The sequence below is a fragment of the Cyphomyrmex costatus genome, unplaced genomic scaffold (genome assembly GCF_001594065.2).
Source record: "Cyphomyrmex costatus isolate MS0001 unplaced genomic scaffold, Ccosl1.0 scaffold599, whole genome shotgun sequence".
Taxonomy (NCBI): domain Eukaryota; kingdom Metazoa; phylum Arthropoda; class Insecta; order Hymenoptera; family Formicidae; genus Cyphomyrmex; species Cyphomyrmex costatus.
Genome location: NW_017280151.1, coordinates 7,099 through 21,473, shown reverse-complemented (window position 1 = coordinate 21,473; position 14,375 = coordinate 7,099). Strand labels below are relative to the sequence as shown.

Here is a 14,375-nt window from a genome sequence, read left to right as displayed (position 1 = left end):
TACGTTTTTATTTATATTTTATTATATGGAAATTAATATAAAGAAGTTAAAGAACAAAGAGAAAGAGGTTCGTTAAAAGTGTTTACAGAGTTATGAAAAAGATATATGAAAAAATATCTTTCTTCCTCAAATAAGAATAATGCAGTATTACACTTTTTAGCTTTATATCATACATAAATAGTAATAATAATAGTAATAAATATTTTTTGTTCCACTTTTAACTAAAATTTTACAATTTTTAATTAATTTTATAACTTGAAATTTTTTAAATATAACTAATACATCTGCAATATTCAATTTATTGATTACGTGTCGAAAATGTCAGAATATCATGAAATATGGAAGTATATTAAAATTTAAAAGTCGAAAAATGATTAATACGAGTTATTTTCTATTCGAATACTTCCTAAGAGTGATATGCTGTGAAAGGGATGAAATCCTCTACAATTGGCACATTTCAATAAGATTAGAGATACAGAGGAACAGAACGTGTAATCGCAACGACTTGCGCCGCCACGTGACACTTAATTAAAAGGCACAGCACCTGGGTTGTAATTAATTTCGCCATCTACTCGGCAAAATGACTGTCAAATAGAGGAACACGAAAACGGAGCGGCAAGTGCATCGTCAGTATAAGATAATTGACTACGTACAGTCGTGGTTTAAACTAATCGTGTAAACTACAAATGGATAAAAGCAGCGAACACTGCGTCCGCATTGTTTCGATTTAATTTCTACAAAAATTTTATTGATACTATCTCTCTCTATCTGCGAGAATAAAAAGAATTGCACTTTGTACCGATGCAATAGAACTTTCAATCTACGTACTCTGCCATTAACAATTAACAAAGCACTATCATTTAAAAAAAAAAACGAGTAAAGAATTTTATACATTTCCATTTAAAGATGTTTTAGTTGTACAGTATCAGCTGGAGGTGTCAGCCAAAAAATTAGCTGAGAAAGTCAATATTAACTAATATCATCAAAAAGATTTTGATCATAAATACGCCATACAACAAAAATAAAACAAATAATTTAAGTCATGATCTATACGTAATGACCATTTGTTGCAATTTTAGGTAAATGATTTTTAAGAGAATAAGTGGATTTAAATAAACGTTTGCAAAAATATTCATAAAAGAAATATTCATAAAACTAAAAAAGCGCTACTAATAATAAAAGAGAGTTATTTGAATAAATGATTTTTGTCACTTAGTAGTGATATTTTTAATTGCGCGAAAAAGATTGATTTTCTCTTTTGGACACACTTGTTTTCTTGAAGATTTTTTCACGGGGATACTCCAATCGCTCTGAAAAAAAACAACGTTCAAGCCCTCAAAGAGTTGCATAAATTACAACTTTGCTATTCCGAGTTTATCAAATAGTCGGAATACTCATTGCGAAAGACGGAGTGTATAACCGATCTATACACGGCAGAGAAATGCAGCTCAACTCCGCCATGAAGTACGGTCGTGGAAATAACTTTCTTCACGGGGCGGAGATACGTGCCAAGTCGTACGTCTACCATAAAATTTATCAAGGGAACGAACCGTGCGCTCTAATGGGAACATGATTTTTACGAGGCTCTTTTTCACGACGCACTGCCCGCGCGCAACTTGTTACACACTCATTCCGCCTGCAATTACGACGAGCATGGCCACGGAATGTCACACGGGGGGTAGTTTTTTGTCCGTTGCATCGTTTAAGAAGAAATTTCACTTATACGTTCCTACGTTAAACGCAAGAGTCATCGTTTGACCATTCTTTTTCATGCGCTTGAATGAGAAACGGCGCTTTTAAGCACGCTCGCTGGAAGAGAAATTTTAAATACGCGTCCACGGAAAAAGAGGTTCCGATTTTATCTCTGGAATGATAACGTCGAATAACTGCCAATTCACTCACGCTGTACGTGTGCCCGTATATGGCATGTACTAAAGAACGATAATTTTCTTAATTGCTTTTCAAATATACGATTATTTAAAGTGTATTTGATTGAAATAAAGTTCGAGGTAGAACATTTTAGAATATTGCGAATAAATTCCGCAAAAAATTTTAAAATTCTAACAATCACTATTCTAAATAATTATATTTTAATCTAAACAAAATGATTTTCAGATCTACATTCACATAGCTAAATTTTTAGATATCTTCATAACTAAACCGTTCTTTTCGTATACAAACGGGATCGTTCAAATTTCCGAATGCTCAGGATTATACGGAGAAAAATAATGTTCTATTGATGGAAATAATCTTATTAATACAATTTATCATGCTTTTATTGTGATAAAACAAGTACCTGTTTGTTTACAGAAAGAACGGTTTTATTGAAGTATATAAAAATGCTAGACGCACAGATTTACAAATAATTTTGTGAAATTATCAAGATAATTATGTAGGACACACAAACTGAGTCGCTGTATCGTTAATGATTTACATTCTACATTCTACTGTATCCCATACGTTGCGAAAGAATTGATTTTCGTTAAATTATATCGAATTCAAAACTGTAATATTACTACTTACGGAAATATTTTGTTAAAATATTAAAAAATTTTGTTAAATATACTGATCTGAAATTAATTTTGTCGAATTATATTAAAATAATTATGTAGAACGCTCAAATTGATTCCTAGAAAACTTTTTGCAGCATTACTCATTACGTTTTCTACGTAATTATTGTGAATCCAATAAAATTCGCAGATCAGTTTTTATTTATACCTTTTTATACATTTCAGCAAATCGTTCTTTTTCTGTTTCGTTATATTGTTATTAAATTATTATAAAATATTTCTTTTATTAGAGATCTAATAATTTAATATAACATTATTTTTTTCCGTGTACAAATCATAAATGCTACTAAGCTCATCGTTTCGTTTGATTTTTCGTGGAAGTCAATTCAATCAATTTGATGAACCGTTATAGAAATAAACGAATCGAAGGGTTGCGACGACTAATCGTCTTTGCTGCCAGCAAACATCATCAACCAAAATGTTTATGATGATTGTGAATAATTTTATGAGATTATTGCAGGACTTTCTTGCGAGAGCTCTTGCCTCCGTATTGTATATCCGTTATTATACATTCGCCGTTATTATATCGAATGAGAGTATTTTTCTCCGAAGTAATTTCAAGGGCTAATTCGTCGCATCGCTTTCTCTCGGATCTGCAAAATCGAACCGCGCATTTTGCAACTCGTATTTACTGCTCTGCAGTAAATTTGCAATTAAGTTGTATCTCGCGTTATTACACATTTTTTATGCGCGTGGCCTGCTCGTATTTTCGTGCTTATACCTTATATCGCCAAGTCGAACTGGCCGCCCGCGGTCACAAGAAGTATGCATAATGGCTTGTAACGTTCAATCAGACTGGCAAAGGATGTCTGGCCTTTACGAGCAGCGCGAGTTACGGCGACGAGGAAACTTTCGTTCGCGTCATAATCGTCGATTATCACGAGAGAGCGGAAAATCGCCGCGTTCTTTACGATTCGAACAGGCCGCTACTCTCCGTCATCAATGTAAAGAGTCAATATACAGAAAAAAATCATTTTACTGAAGTATTTAAGAATTTGAATAAATACAAATTTGAAAAAATAATTTTTTTACCAATCAAATAATTATCAAATAATTGATTGTAATAATCAAATAATTATAAGCAACCACATTGTCCTAATGAAAATAAAATTGGAGTATAAATCTAATGTAAGGGGCAAAGTGATAGAAGAGTAAACAAAACTTCTAGAAAGCGAAAAGTGAAACAACAGAATATACAGAAGATACACAAACACTTCTTTTACGTTTTGTTGTCTCGATTTTTGTCTCCTAGAAGCTACGTTTATGTTTTTGTCACTTTTCTTTTACACTCGACTTTTACGCTCCAATCTTTATTTTCGTCAGGATAACAAACCTATGTAATAAATAGTGTCTTTATACATACTTGTTGTTTAATTTTCCATGTAAAAATAATACACTTTGCCGTATACAAAAATGAATGTAAATTTATGTATGTAAATTTGTACACTAAGAAAATATCTGATTGTACACACATGTTAATAAGATTTGTATAAACAAAACGAATTCTGATCAATCCGAATTCTAGTTAATGTAATTGAACATTTTTTGTTATTTTTAAAATATTCAATAGATTTACATAATATATTTATTATAATTGTCTAATATATTTTCATACTCTTTTGATTGAATTTACTAGAATTCCAATTAATGCAACAAGATTTTTTTTCAGTGTAGTATAATGTGTTAGTTTATATAAAAAAATAAAGAAAATAATACACTACACTGCATATAAAAAGAATTTACGTGAAAACATATAGCATAGTTTATTTTTACACACAAATAAGTATCACACATATATGAAAACGCTTATTATGTACTTGGGTTTGCAGATTGAGCATCCTATGTATATTATAATTATTTTGATAATTCAACAAGATTATTTTCAGATCTGTATTTATAGTTAAATTTTCAGATACTTCAGTGCAAAACTGTTCTTTCCGTATATATGTCAGTCACTTTGCATAACTTTTTTGCTTGATTATTGTATAGACTTGATGGGAGAAGAGGGTTGTCAATTAAAAGATTAACTTAAAATTCATTAATTCAATATTTGTAGAAAAGATGCATATGATTAACCATAAATAATTTGACGAAACAACGTTAGAGAAAGCAATGTTTGTTAATGTTCGATAAAGTTGTTGAAGAATGTCGGCGTCGCGTCAACGGAACAGGTATTGTTCCGCAACGTAGTGCAGATGCGTTGAAATAAGCTTAACCGACACGCAGCTGCATGCAAACAATGCAGCTTATATACTGTAATGCAGTTAAATTCGTACACGTTCGCACGAGAAACTGGATAGGCGTAAATTGGATAACCACCGAGACAATGTTGCGAGAATACACGGTATGTTCTATCGGACTATAAGTTCTTTGATCAAATTAGATCAATTCTCTTGATGTATAAATATCTCCATTTTTTCACACTTAAATGTCTAACCACAATTAGGAACTTCGATTCCCTTTAAAGAAATTAAATTGAATGACAAGATGTTTACAAAAGTAAAATTTAGAAAATTGAATAAAGGTTAATAAGATTTTTGTTAAAGCATAATTGGAATGAATCTTTACGCTTACACACACTCGATAGCTTACAATAATTATTTTGCGAAGAACTATTAATGTGTCAGGAAAAAATTTATGCTGAAAAATTTTCGTTTTCACTCGGAAAATTTCAACTTTTCAACTTGTCAATGAATCTATAAATAAAGTCGAGATACAGAAGAGAAAAGATAAGAACAGGCTGGTATTAATAACGGAAATAGAAATGCCAGCTGAGGTCAGATGAAAAAGCACATAAAGTATATTGATCTAGGGGGATGTTGTCTCTGTGTAAATACAGTTCTATAGCATTGCGCGAAAAGTTTTGATTAGAAATTTAATATTGTTATGGATATAAAGTCTACATTTTAACGCAATCGTCGTTCTCATTACATCAATTATCTCGCGTGGAAAATGTCATAGGCAGCTCTTGAAGAAGAAAAAGAAAAAAGATAGGAAAAAGAAACGTTTTCGCTGCCTCGGACGCTCTGTGGCAGCTTAATTTTATCGGACGCCTGTTTCCAGCATCGCGTCAGCGATTCCCCTTCCTCTTACCTCTCTCACCCTTTCTTTTTCTCTCTCTGCCAAGCTCTTTTTCTTTTCGCGGTTCGAGGCGCATTCCTAGTAAAAATAAGCGAGTTTCTCCGACGTGGTTTTTGCAATCGCGAAAGAAGGAACCTTCGTCGCCGCCACCACCGCCGCCGTCGTCGCGTCGTCGTCGTCGTCGTCATGCTTTCAATGCACGCAATACACCGGCTTCATGATGCATCCGACATACGCAACTGCGCGGCGAAGGAGAAACGAATAACCGACGCGAGAAAAATCTCATGTATAAAACCACTGTGATCACGTAGAAAATGTGAGCATAATTCTTTTTTACGCAACTTACATTGATAGAACTAAATAAAAGAAGTCAACTGCGATTAAAGTTGCAATAATAATTCTTATATGTGATTTATTTTAAATATATTTAGATGTATGACTACAGGCCAATTTTTGAATTCGCAGTACAATATCAAATTAAAATACTATATAATAATATCTATAATACTCTCATATAAATCAACGATGGTCATCGATTTGAAGAACTCTTATTAGGATAAAACTTTACTGAGGTAAATTTTTTACAATAATAATAATTTCATCTTCAAATTGACTTCAAATAAATTTAATTTATGCGATTATTATTATTATTTTAATTTGAGTCAAGTCCGAAAGTAATCGGCGCACAGTTATCTGAAGTAGTAGTTCTGTATTAGTAATAAGGATCGAAAATATGTGGGACATCTCAGTCCTTATATAGTATATATGTGATCTATTTGAACCCAGTTAAAAAGTCACCTAAATCTAAAGAGTTTTCTGTAACTCCCGCTAAGCCAGTATTGAAATTTTTCATATATACGAGAACGCGGAATTTTAATTCGCGACCTGTCGGTTACGAGTCCTCTCACATGGAACCATACAATATCTTGTCTATATTTGAAATAGATATAAGTATTTAACATGAATCACATGCAAAGTTATTATTCCAGCATATAAATTTTGACTGTAGTTGAAACTTTTTCTTATTTAGTTAATTTATTTAATATAGCAGTCTCCTTATTTCTATAACTTATTAATGATACTTAATTTTTCTTCTTTTGATGAATTTGTTTTGGTTTCTGACGAAAATATATACCTCTGTTCCTGTCTTATTTTCTCTTTTCTGTTTACCTTTGCTTTAAATATCAATTTAAAAATATTGATATAACTATAATATCGATTAAAAAAATCGAAATTTTTCTGAGCGTAATTAATTTATTAAATATTAATAACGTTATTTTCCGCAACGTAAAAATTTGTAAAAAATGCAAGCTAAAGCCAATTTTTTTCCATAAAATAGTTTTTTTTAAGTATAAACGTTTAAAGTTTGATTAATAAGCGTTATAGTTAAAAAAGTTATCTCTTGTGTGATACTAAGATTATCCTCGATATATAAATGGATATAGGTATTAAGAATACAGAATCATAGGTATTAAGAATACAGAATCGAAACTAATCAGTAACCACTGATACCAAAAAATGGTGGGGTAGGCGCCGACGCGGCGTCTATTGGTTACGTGTCGCGACATTCATCCCATTCGCACCGGCCGGCCCGGCATACTGTCTGCTGAGTACACTACAATCTTACGATTTATGTATCGAAAGTCGATATAGACATATTTCATATTGATGTACCAAATATCACTGACAAAATTATATTAATAATATCATAAAAAAATATCGATATATATATATATATATATACATATATTGAATATCGATATTATATCGCCCATCCCTACTTTATGCATTAAGTGTCTATACTGAAAGCTAACAATAAGTTGTAAACGGAAGCTTTTATCTAATATACGATTGTTAGCAATAAAATATGTGATAACGGAACTTTACATTTTGCGTAAATCTTTATTAAAGCACGAAATACTTTCTTATCTTGAGCAATAAATGTATGACACATCTGTCTGCAAACATGTAAATCCGATATGAGAATTCACATTCTAATAATAAAAGAAAAATTCCCCACCGTCATTAGCGATAGTTTTGTCGTACAATACAAAATAATATATCTATACATAAAGGAGAAAAAAAACATTTTACCTCTGCCTCTCTTTTTTCTCCTTTACACGGCATGTATATGCAGCACAGATATAGAATAAATTCTTGAATTGTGCAACTAAGAAACTTACAATATTTGTCATCGGTTGCGCTGTGAGAGCGTGAGTTCTAAATTTTTATGATATTTAAATTTATTTTATCAATAGTAAAAATAAAACATGATCTATAAATGATAACAATATTGTATAATTATTTTCCTCAGAGATTACTGACTCGCACTCATTTGAGTTCAGCAAATTTGCAGATTCGAGCTCAAATCATTACAGACTCGCATATTTGCACGTTATGTACATTTATACACACATGTTGATTCTTCATAAACAGCAAACATTTGCGGAAAGGTAGAAGCACAAAGTACCTACTTCTAATTTAAGAATATTGAGAAGATGAATATAAAAATATGAAGAATAAAAGCATAGGCTCCACGCGTGTCAGATATAAATGGAATAATAAAAACTAAAGCTCAATTTTTATTTGTATATCTCTTAATTATAAAAAAAATTTCTTTGAATTAAAGTTACGTTGATTAGAAGCCTGATCGCTCCTGATTAGATTCACTAGCCGGCGTTTTGTGCACCAATCTCCTTTCTGAAAGCGACAGCGCGTCGCTCCAAACAATCTCTCGTTGCTAAATTAACAAGCAAGGAGGAAATTGCATGTATAATTACCTGCAATTTAATTTAATCCAAAGGGCGTTACTTCCAAATTGCATTAAATACAATATACATTTTGTATAAAAATAGGAATTATATATTATAAATTTATCCTATATATAACCTTGTAACGCATAATTTTTATTTTATAAGTAGTTTTAAAAAATTCATTATTCTCGATGTTTACGGTCATTTACATTACCTATTTTTCTCTTTCTTCTTTTCCCTTTTTGCTCACAGTTATAACTGGAAAATGCAAACAAGCATATTGCATAATGATAACAAATTGCATAATAATTTGAATTGTATTGCGAAACATTCTATTCTTTATGCAAGCGCTTTTGTCTGATAATTAAAAACAATATGCTTGATCCAATATGCTCGTTGTTGATTTATCACACGTGCGAAGGAAACCGTGCGTGTGTTTAATTCTGAATACAAAAATAAGAAAAGGGGAAAACACTCGATATTCATGTGGCATTATGCGCTATAAGAAGCATGCAAAAAATAAGAAGCAGTTTCAAACTTTATCAGGATTTCCATCACACTTCTTAAAAAGGGTCATAACTAAAATTACGCATTCTTATCGCAATAATCTTTCTCCGCGCGAGTTCTAGCGAAGTTCCGTATGAATTCGTTATATGAACGCGATGCTCGTATATAAGTGAAAAAAACTATTTGAATATTCTAAATAAAACACGTAATGGAATGTACGCAGTAGTATTCAATTTTTTACAGGTAATTTTTTAGAACGCGTCTTGGTATAGTTTGCGTTCGAGTTTAAATGCTCTTCAGATTTAAAAAGAAGATACTTTCATGCAAAATCATGTTGCGATACCTGCACTAGTCAGTAGTCAAGAATGATTTTGCTGGAAGCAAAGATGTGATTGTGAATACATACAATGGTATTTTATTGTACAATTTGTCAGCCTTGCAATTCAAATCGCTCGATAGCATTCTATTATAAAACAAATCTAGTAGTATATGATATATGTTTGTTTATTTGGAATAAACAAAGTGCAGTAAAGTCCATTGAAATTTACATATAAAAAGTTACTATTATTTTATTGCAATAAAAAATAATGTTCTTTTTCGAATAGTTCCATTGCATTAGCATATGTTTAAATTAAATATTTCATAAAAAATCGTATTTAAGATTTTAATTTATGTTAATATTTTATATGTGTGTGTGTGCGTATATCAAAAAATATATATGTACTAAAAATCTTTTATTTTAGCAGATATGTTACTATTTATAAAGCTAATGACAAATCCAAAGCTGTTTTTTTTTTTTCGACATTGCAACAAGGAAGTAATAAATCGAATAAATGACACAATAACTATGTTAATTTAGAAAACCAAATCTTATTTTTAAATTAAATACAAAGCAAAAAAACATGAAACAAAGGTTGAAATATTGATAATTGCTTTATTTAAATTATTTGTATATGTATATATATATTTTAAAATTTTGAAAAATAATATATACTTTAAACATAAATATTTCAAAATTTTTATCACATAAATATTTGTGCGATGGATTTGAAGTCGACTGCTCCGGAAATTACATTCTTAGTACAATTTGTAACGTTTCTCGTCACGAAAAATGCAAAAAGTAAAATCGAAAATATAAAATTCTACTCACCTCGTAGAAGTAAAACGAGTCAATCTCCTCCGTCGTATTGACATCTGGCAGCGATGTGACGTTGATGAAATCCAGTAAAGGATAGAACTCGTCGGTGATGTTCCCTAATTCTTCGATGCGCTCCAGATCGAAACCGGCCATCAGATTCCAATCGTCAGTCTGCACTTGGTTTGCGTCCCCGGACATGATCATTCCGATCGACAATATCCACACAATCTGCCGCTCAGGTTTTCGCTCCACGAGCTTTCCGTGAAAGGGTCATGTTGTCGGTTAAATGTTGACCGATCTCGTGTTTGAGGAAACGACTTGAGTTTGACTTCTGTTAATTATCTTGCGACACAAAGCATTCAGCAGAATGCAGAAAGGTCCATGATGTCTTATTTCTGATCTTCTGTAATTCACTCGTTGCGCTAGGAATATTTGAAGGAATAATTGAACGACTCAGTCCGAGTATGTTCGAAATGGGAAGAAATATGAGTGTGTTCCCACGTGGATATCATCGTTGCACATAATACCAGTTAAACCAGAGTTATGGTCTCTCAGACAGCATGAAATTGAATATCACTTGTTTATGATTGCATTCACTGATATTAAGTTCTTAAGAAAACAGTTCCTGTTGCATGAAGAATGCATCCAATGGTCGTCCAAGTGAGCCGAAATTTTATCTATTTAATGTAAAGAAATTGCATTCGATATAAGAGATCAATTTAGAGAAAAAATACCTAAAGTATTATAGAATATTTTTAGAATTATAAATAGTAATCTAATTTTAACTTTGCGGCACACATTAATAGTGTCATTTAACTTTTTATTTTACATGTACATATTTTTGTTTAACTAAATTTTATTTTTTAAAAACAACGTATAAAATACATTTCAACATATTGATTATCGCACACGTCATTCATATATGAATGACACCAAATTTTCGTAAAAAGACTCGTTATTCAATGATATTTTATTGCAAAAAAGAAAGTATGTAAATTGTGAAAGGAAATATGTTTGGACTGCAATAAGTTTTACATGAAATTGAATGTCATTTATATGCGAATGGCATTCATGACAGTCAATGTGCTGAGAGATAATGTAACTCATAAAATTTTTACAATTGAAGTTGTAAGGAAAATAAGTGTTTATTGATTATACATAATCTCAACCTTAAAATAACATTGGCATATGACAGTGAAAATGATGTGATCATAAATTCGACCATCTAGAGATATTAATCACAAATAATGAATACGTATCATTGTTCAAAAAAAAGCCAGAAAGAAATGAATCAGAAAACACTGATTTACAAGATTTCTATTTCTTAACATCTCATGTATTTTTAGCTGCTGAAAAAGAATGTGAGGTTATAAAAATTCTATCATCCTCAGATTTCGAAAAATCAAGGCCTCTATTTTTGTTAAAAGAGAAAGATTCTACAAAATTAAGTATTATTAGATATAATTTACAACTTTTGTCTTTTATTTCACGAAATAAAATACCTAAAAATTGCCATCCAAATATTGAGAAACAAAAATCTTGTAAAGCACAATGTAATATTTGTATATTAATTATTAAATATTACCATCAAATTTTCAGTATTTGAACTTAAAATTGTATATAAACATTAAAAGAGCATCATACCATTACACACTTTTTTTTATATATTATAAAAAAGTGTTTAAATTTTTATAACTATATATATATATATATATATTATAAATTTGCATTATTAAATAAGAAATTAAAAGTGCAGCTTCTAAAATTAAAGAATGATGAAATTTTTTGAAAAGCATATTCCTTTCTAGTGTAAAAAATCCTATAAAAACATCTGTTACTTGTTGAGAAATAAAATATTAATCAAACTTTATTCGTTAGTGTAATCATTATATTTAAACGAAGCTTATAGATGCAATATATCAAATTTTCAAAGATTTATTCTCGAAATATTATACAAATTAAAAACGCTGCTATAAATGTTGATATTTATGAATATTAAATTATAAAATTCAATATTCAAATAAAATATAACGATGTGTAATAAATAAAAGTTAATATAATTTTAAAACATTATATAATATTGTGTTACATTAGAAATCAGTCAGTTTATGTAACTTCTAAGTAAAAACAAAGTCATATTTAATGATGAGACCAATTCCTATAATCGCGTCGATCATATCGCGGAAGCGGCGGCTAAGAAAAATAAACAAGGAAGTCGATATTACGAAAATTTACGCTCGGATCGCCTTATTGTTCGCCAAGAATTGGACACTATGATATTTTCTGCTCAAGAAATCCGCTGCGCGGAAAAATTACAGCTCCGATTTTTATAATACTTTTCGTTCTTGTTTCGTAGAGCGACTTGATGGGAAATCCGATGTCACTTGTTTGTACCATTGCAAAACGCCGTGATCAATTTGTCGCTCGTGAATGAAGAGCTTGTTTTGTAGGATCTAGCCCTTTAGATCTTGACGAGCCCGTCGAATAATAAGTACGTCTCCTATGATGTCACAATTTATTACGCACATATTAGTAGTAACACAAGATGACAGATGAACAAACAGCCATTGTGCTAAGGGATATTAAGTATTTCGTGTTGAGCAGCATCGCTTTGACAGATGGAATATAAATTTCTTCCGGTAGTTTTGTCTTTTGTCACGAGCAAGCTGATTAAACTCACCGTGGAGTGGTAGGTACAACACGAACATTTCTGTTTTGTTGTAATGTAATAATTCTTCTCATCGTTTCTCTAAATGTTAGGACAAGCTTTATTCCATAAATGATGTCTTTTATGTCTCTGCGGAAAACACATAATGTAAATTTAATAATAATATGCATTATTTTGCCTTTTAGAAGGATAGGCATGTAAATACAGAACTTTATTCTAGTACGATTAAACCAAAGTAAAAATAAACATTAAATTACAATACGTACTTGTTAAATAGCTATTTGTTTCAATTCTGTATATCAAATTGTGCATTTTAAGCTTTAAATAATACTCTTGAGCACCTACTAATGAAACACAGATGCAATTTAACATTTTAAATTGCAAATCAAGAAATTTTTTGAAAATCACATTTTTATACAATAAAATTTTCTCGCAAATCCAATGGTATCACTCTTAAGTAAAAAAAAAATTTTGCAATGGAAAATTCGTTATAAGTAAATTATTTTTTAGGCAAATGTGTCAGCAAATTAACAATTTTCATGATGCGAATTCACATTAGTTATACCATTCGAAAGTTAAACACCTCGTTGTAAATTTAAGAAATTTTTGAAAAAAGAATACAATGTATAAGCATTATTCTTATTAATGTTAATGCCAATATTTTTAAAGAGTATATTTCTTGAAATTTCCATATAAATTAATACAAAATTTAAATTTACATACAAATTTATATGTAAACAACTACTATTATATAAGCAAATTAAGCGACGTTTGAAAATTGAGTGTATTACCTATAGTGTGGGATGTAGACAATACATTCTCCTCAGTGCTATTTGATTTAATCAATTTAGTGGATTGGTCAACTGACGTGTCATTTTAAATATGAGAAACTAGCAAAGTTCGCGAAGTTGGCTATTTCCTAATTAATTAGAAATCTTCCGACGTTTCTATAATATTTCATATTCTCAAATAGATCTCGAAAAAATAATTTCTACGTGAGTGTTTACTTTGATTATCCGCTTATACTAAATCTTAGTACGCCATGTGATACATCTCGTACATTTCCGGAGCACATTAACGCACACTCGTTTGCGTCGCTCGACATCATAATAAAAATAAAAACAATTCCGAAAAGATTAACGCTATTCGCATTTCCATAGCATTAAAGCTTGAAAAAAGATTAAAAGTGAAGTTGCGTTAGGCAAATCTCCTTAAATGACACATTTGTTGCGCATTTTAAAACATTTGAATTGTAACTCGTAAACTGGAATTATATGAAAATATTACAATTTTTTAAAATAAAATGTATGTCTGTATAGTTAAATGTATACATTCGTTAAGTTAAACTACAAGTTTGAAATTCCAATTCTAAATCAATTTAATAATTATAGGACCATTTTATTCGATTTTATAAGAGCATATATGAAAAGTATGAATGTCTAATGATTTCGGATAATGAAAATCGTTAATTTTTTTCATCACTCGCATGAGATGTCCAAGCTTTATAAATTCATTAGCTGTATGAATGTTTTTTATACACATTATTGTATTTATACATAGCACAGATTGTTTCACAATCAAAAAAAGTTTTTACATTTATTTTTATCTAAATAATATATGGTATAAAATATCACCAATTTTTATTTAATTGTAAATTA

At 30.4% G+C, this 14,375-nt stretch overlaps 1 protein-coding gene across 1 annotated transcript in view; it reads right to left on the bottom strand.

Annotated features, from left to right (window-relative positions):
* CCAP-R (Crustacean cardioactive peptide receptor) overlaps positions 1–10,247 on the bottom strand; it is a 64,721-nt gene extending 54,474 nt beyond the window's left edge. The window contains 1 exon segment of the mRNA XM_018546861.1: positions 10,062–10,247. Within this exon segment, the coding sequence (XP_018402363.1) occupies positions 10,062–10,247 (186 nt within the window).
* Positions 10,248–14,375: the final 4,128 nt, after the last annotated feature.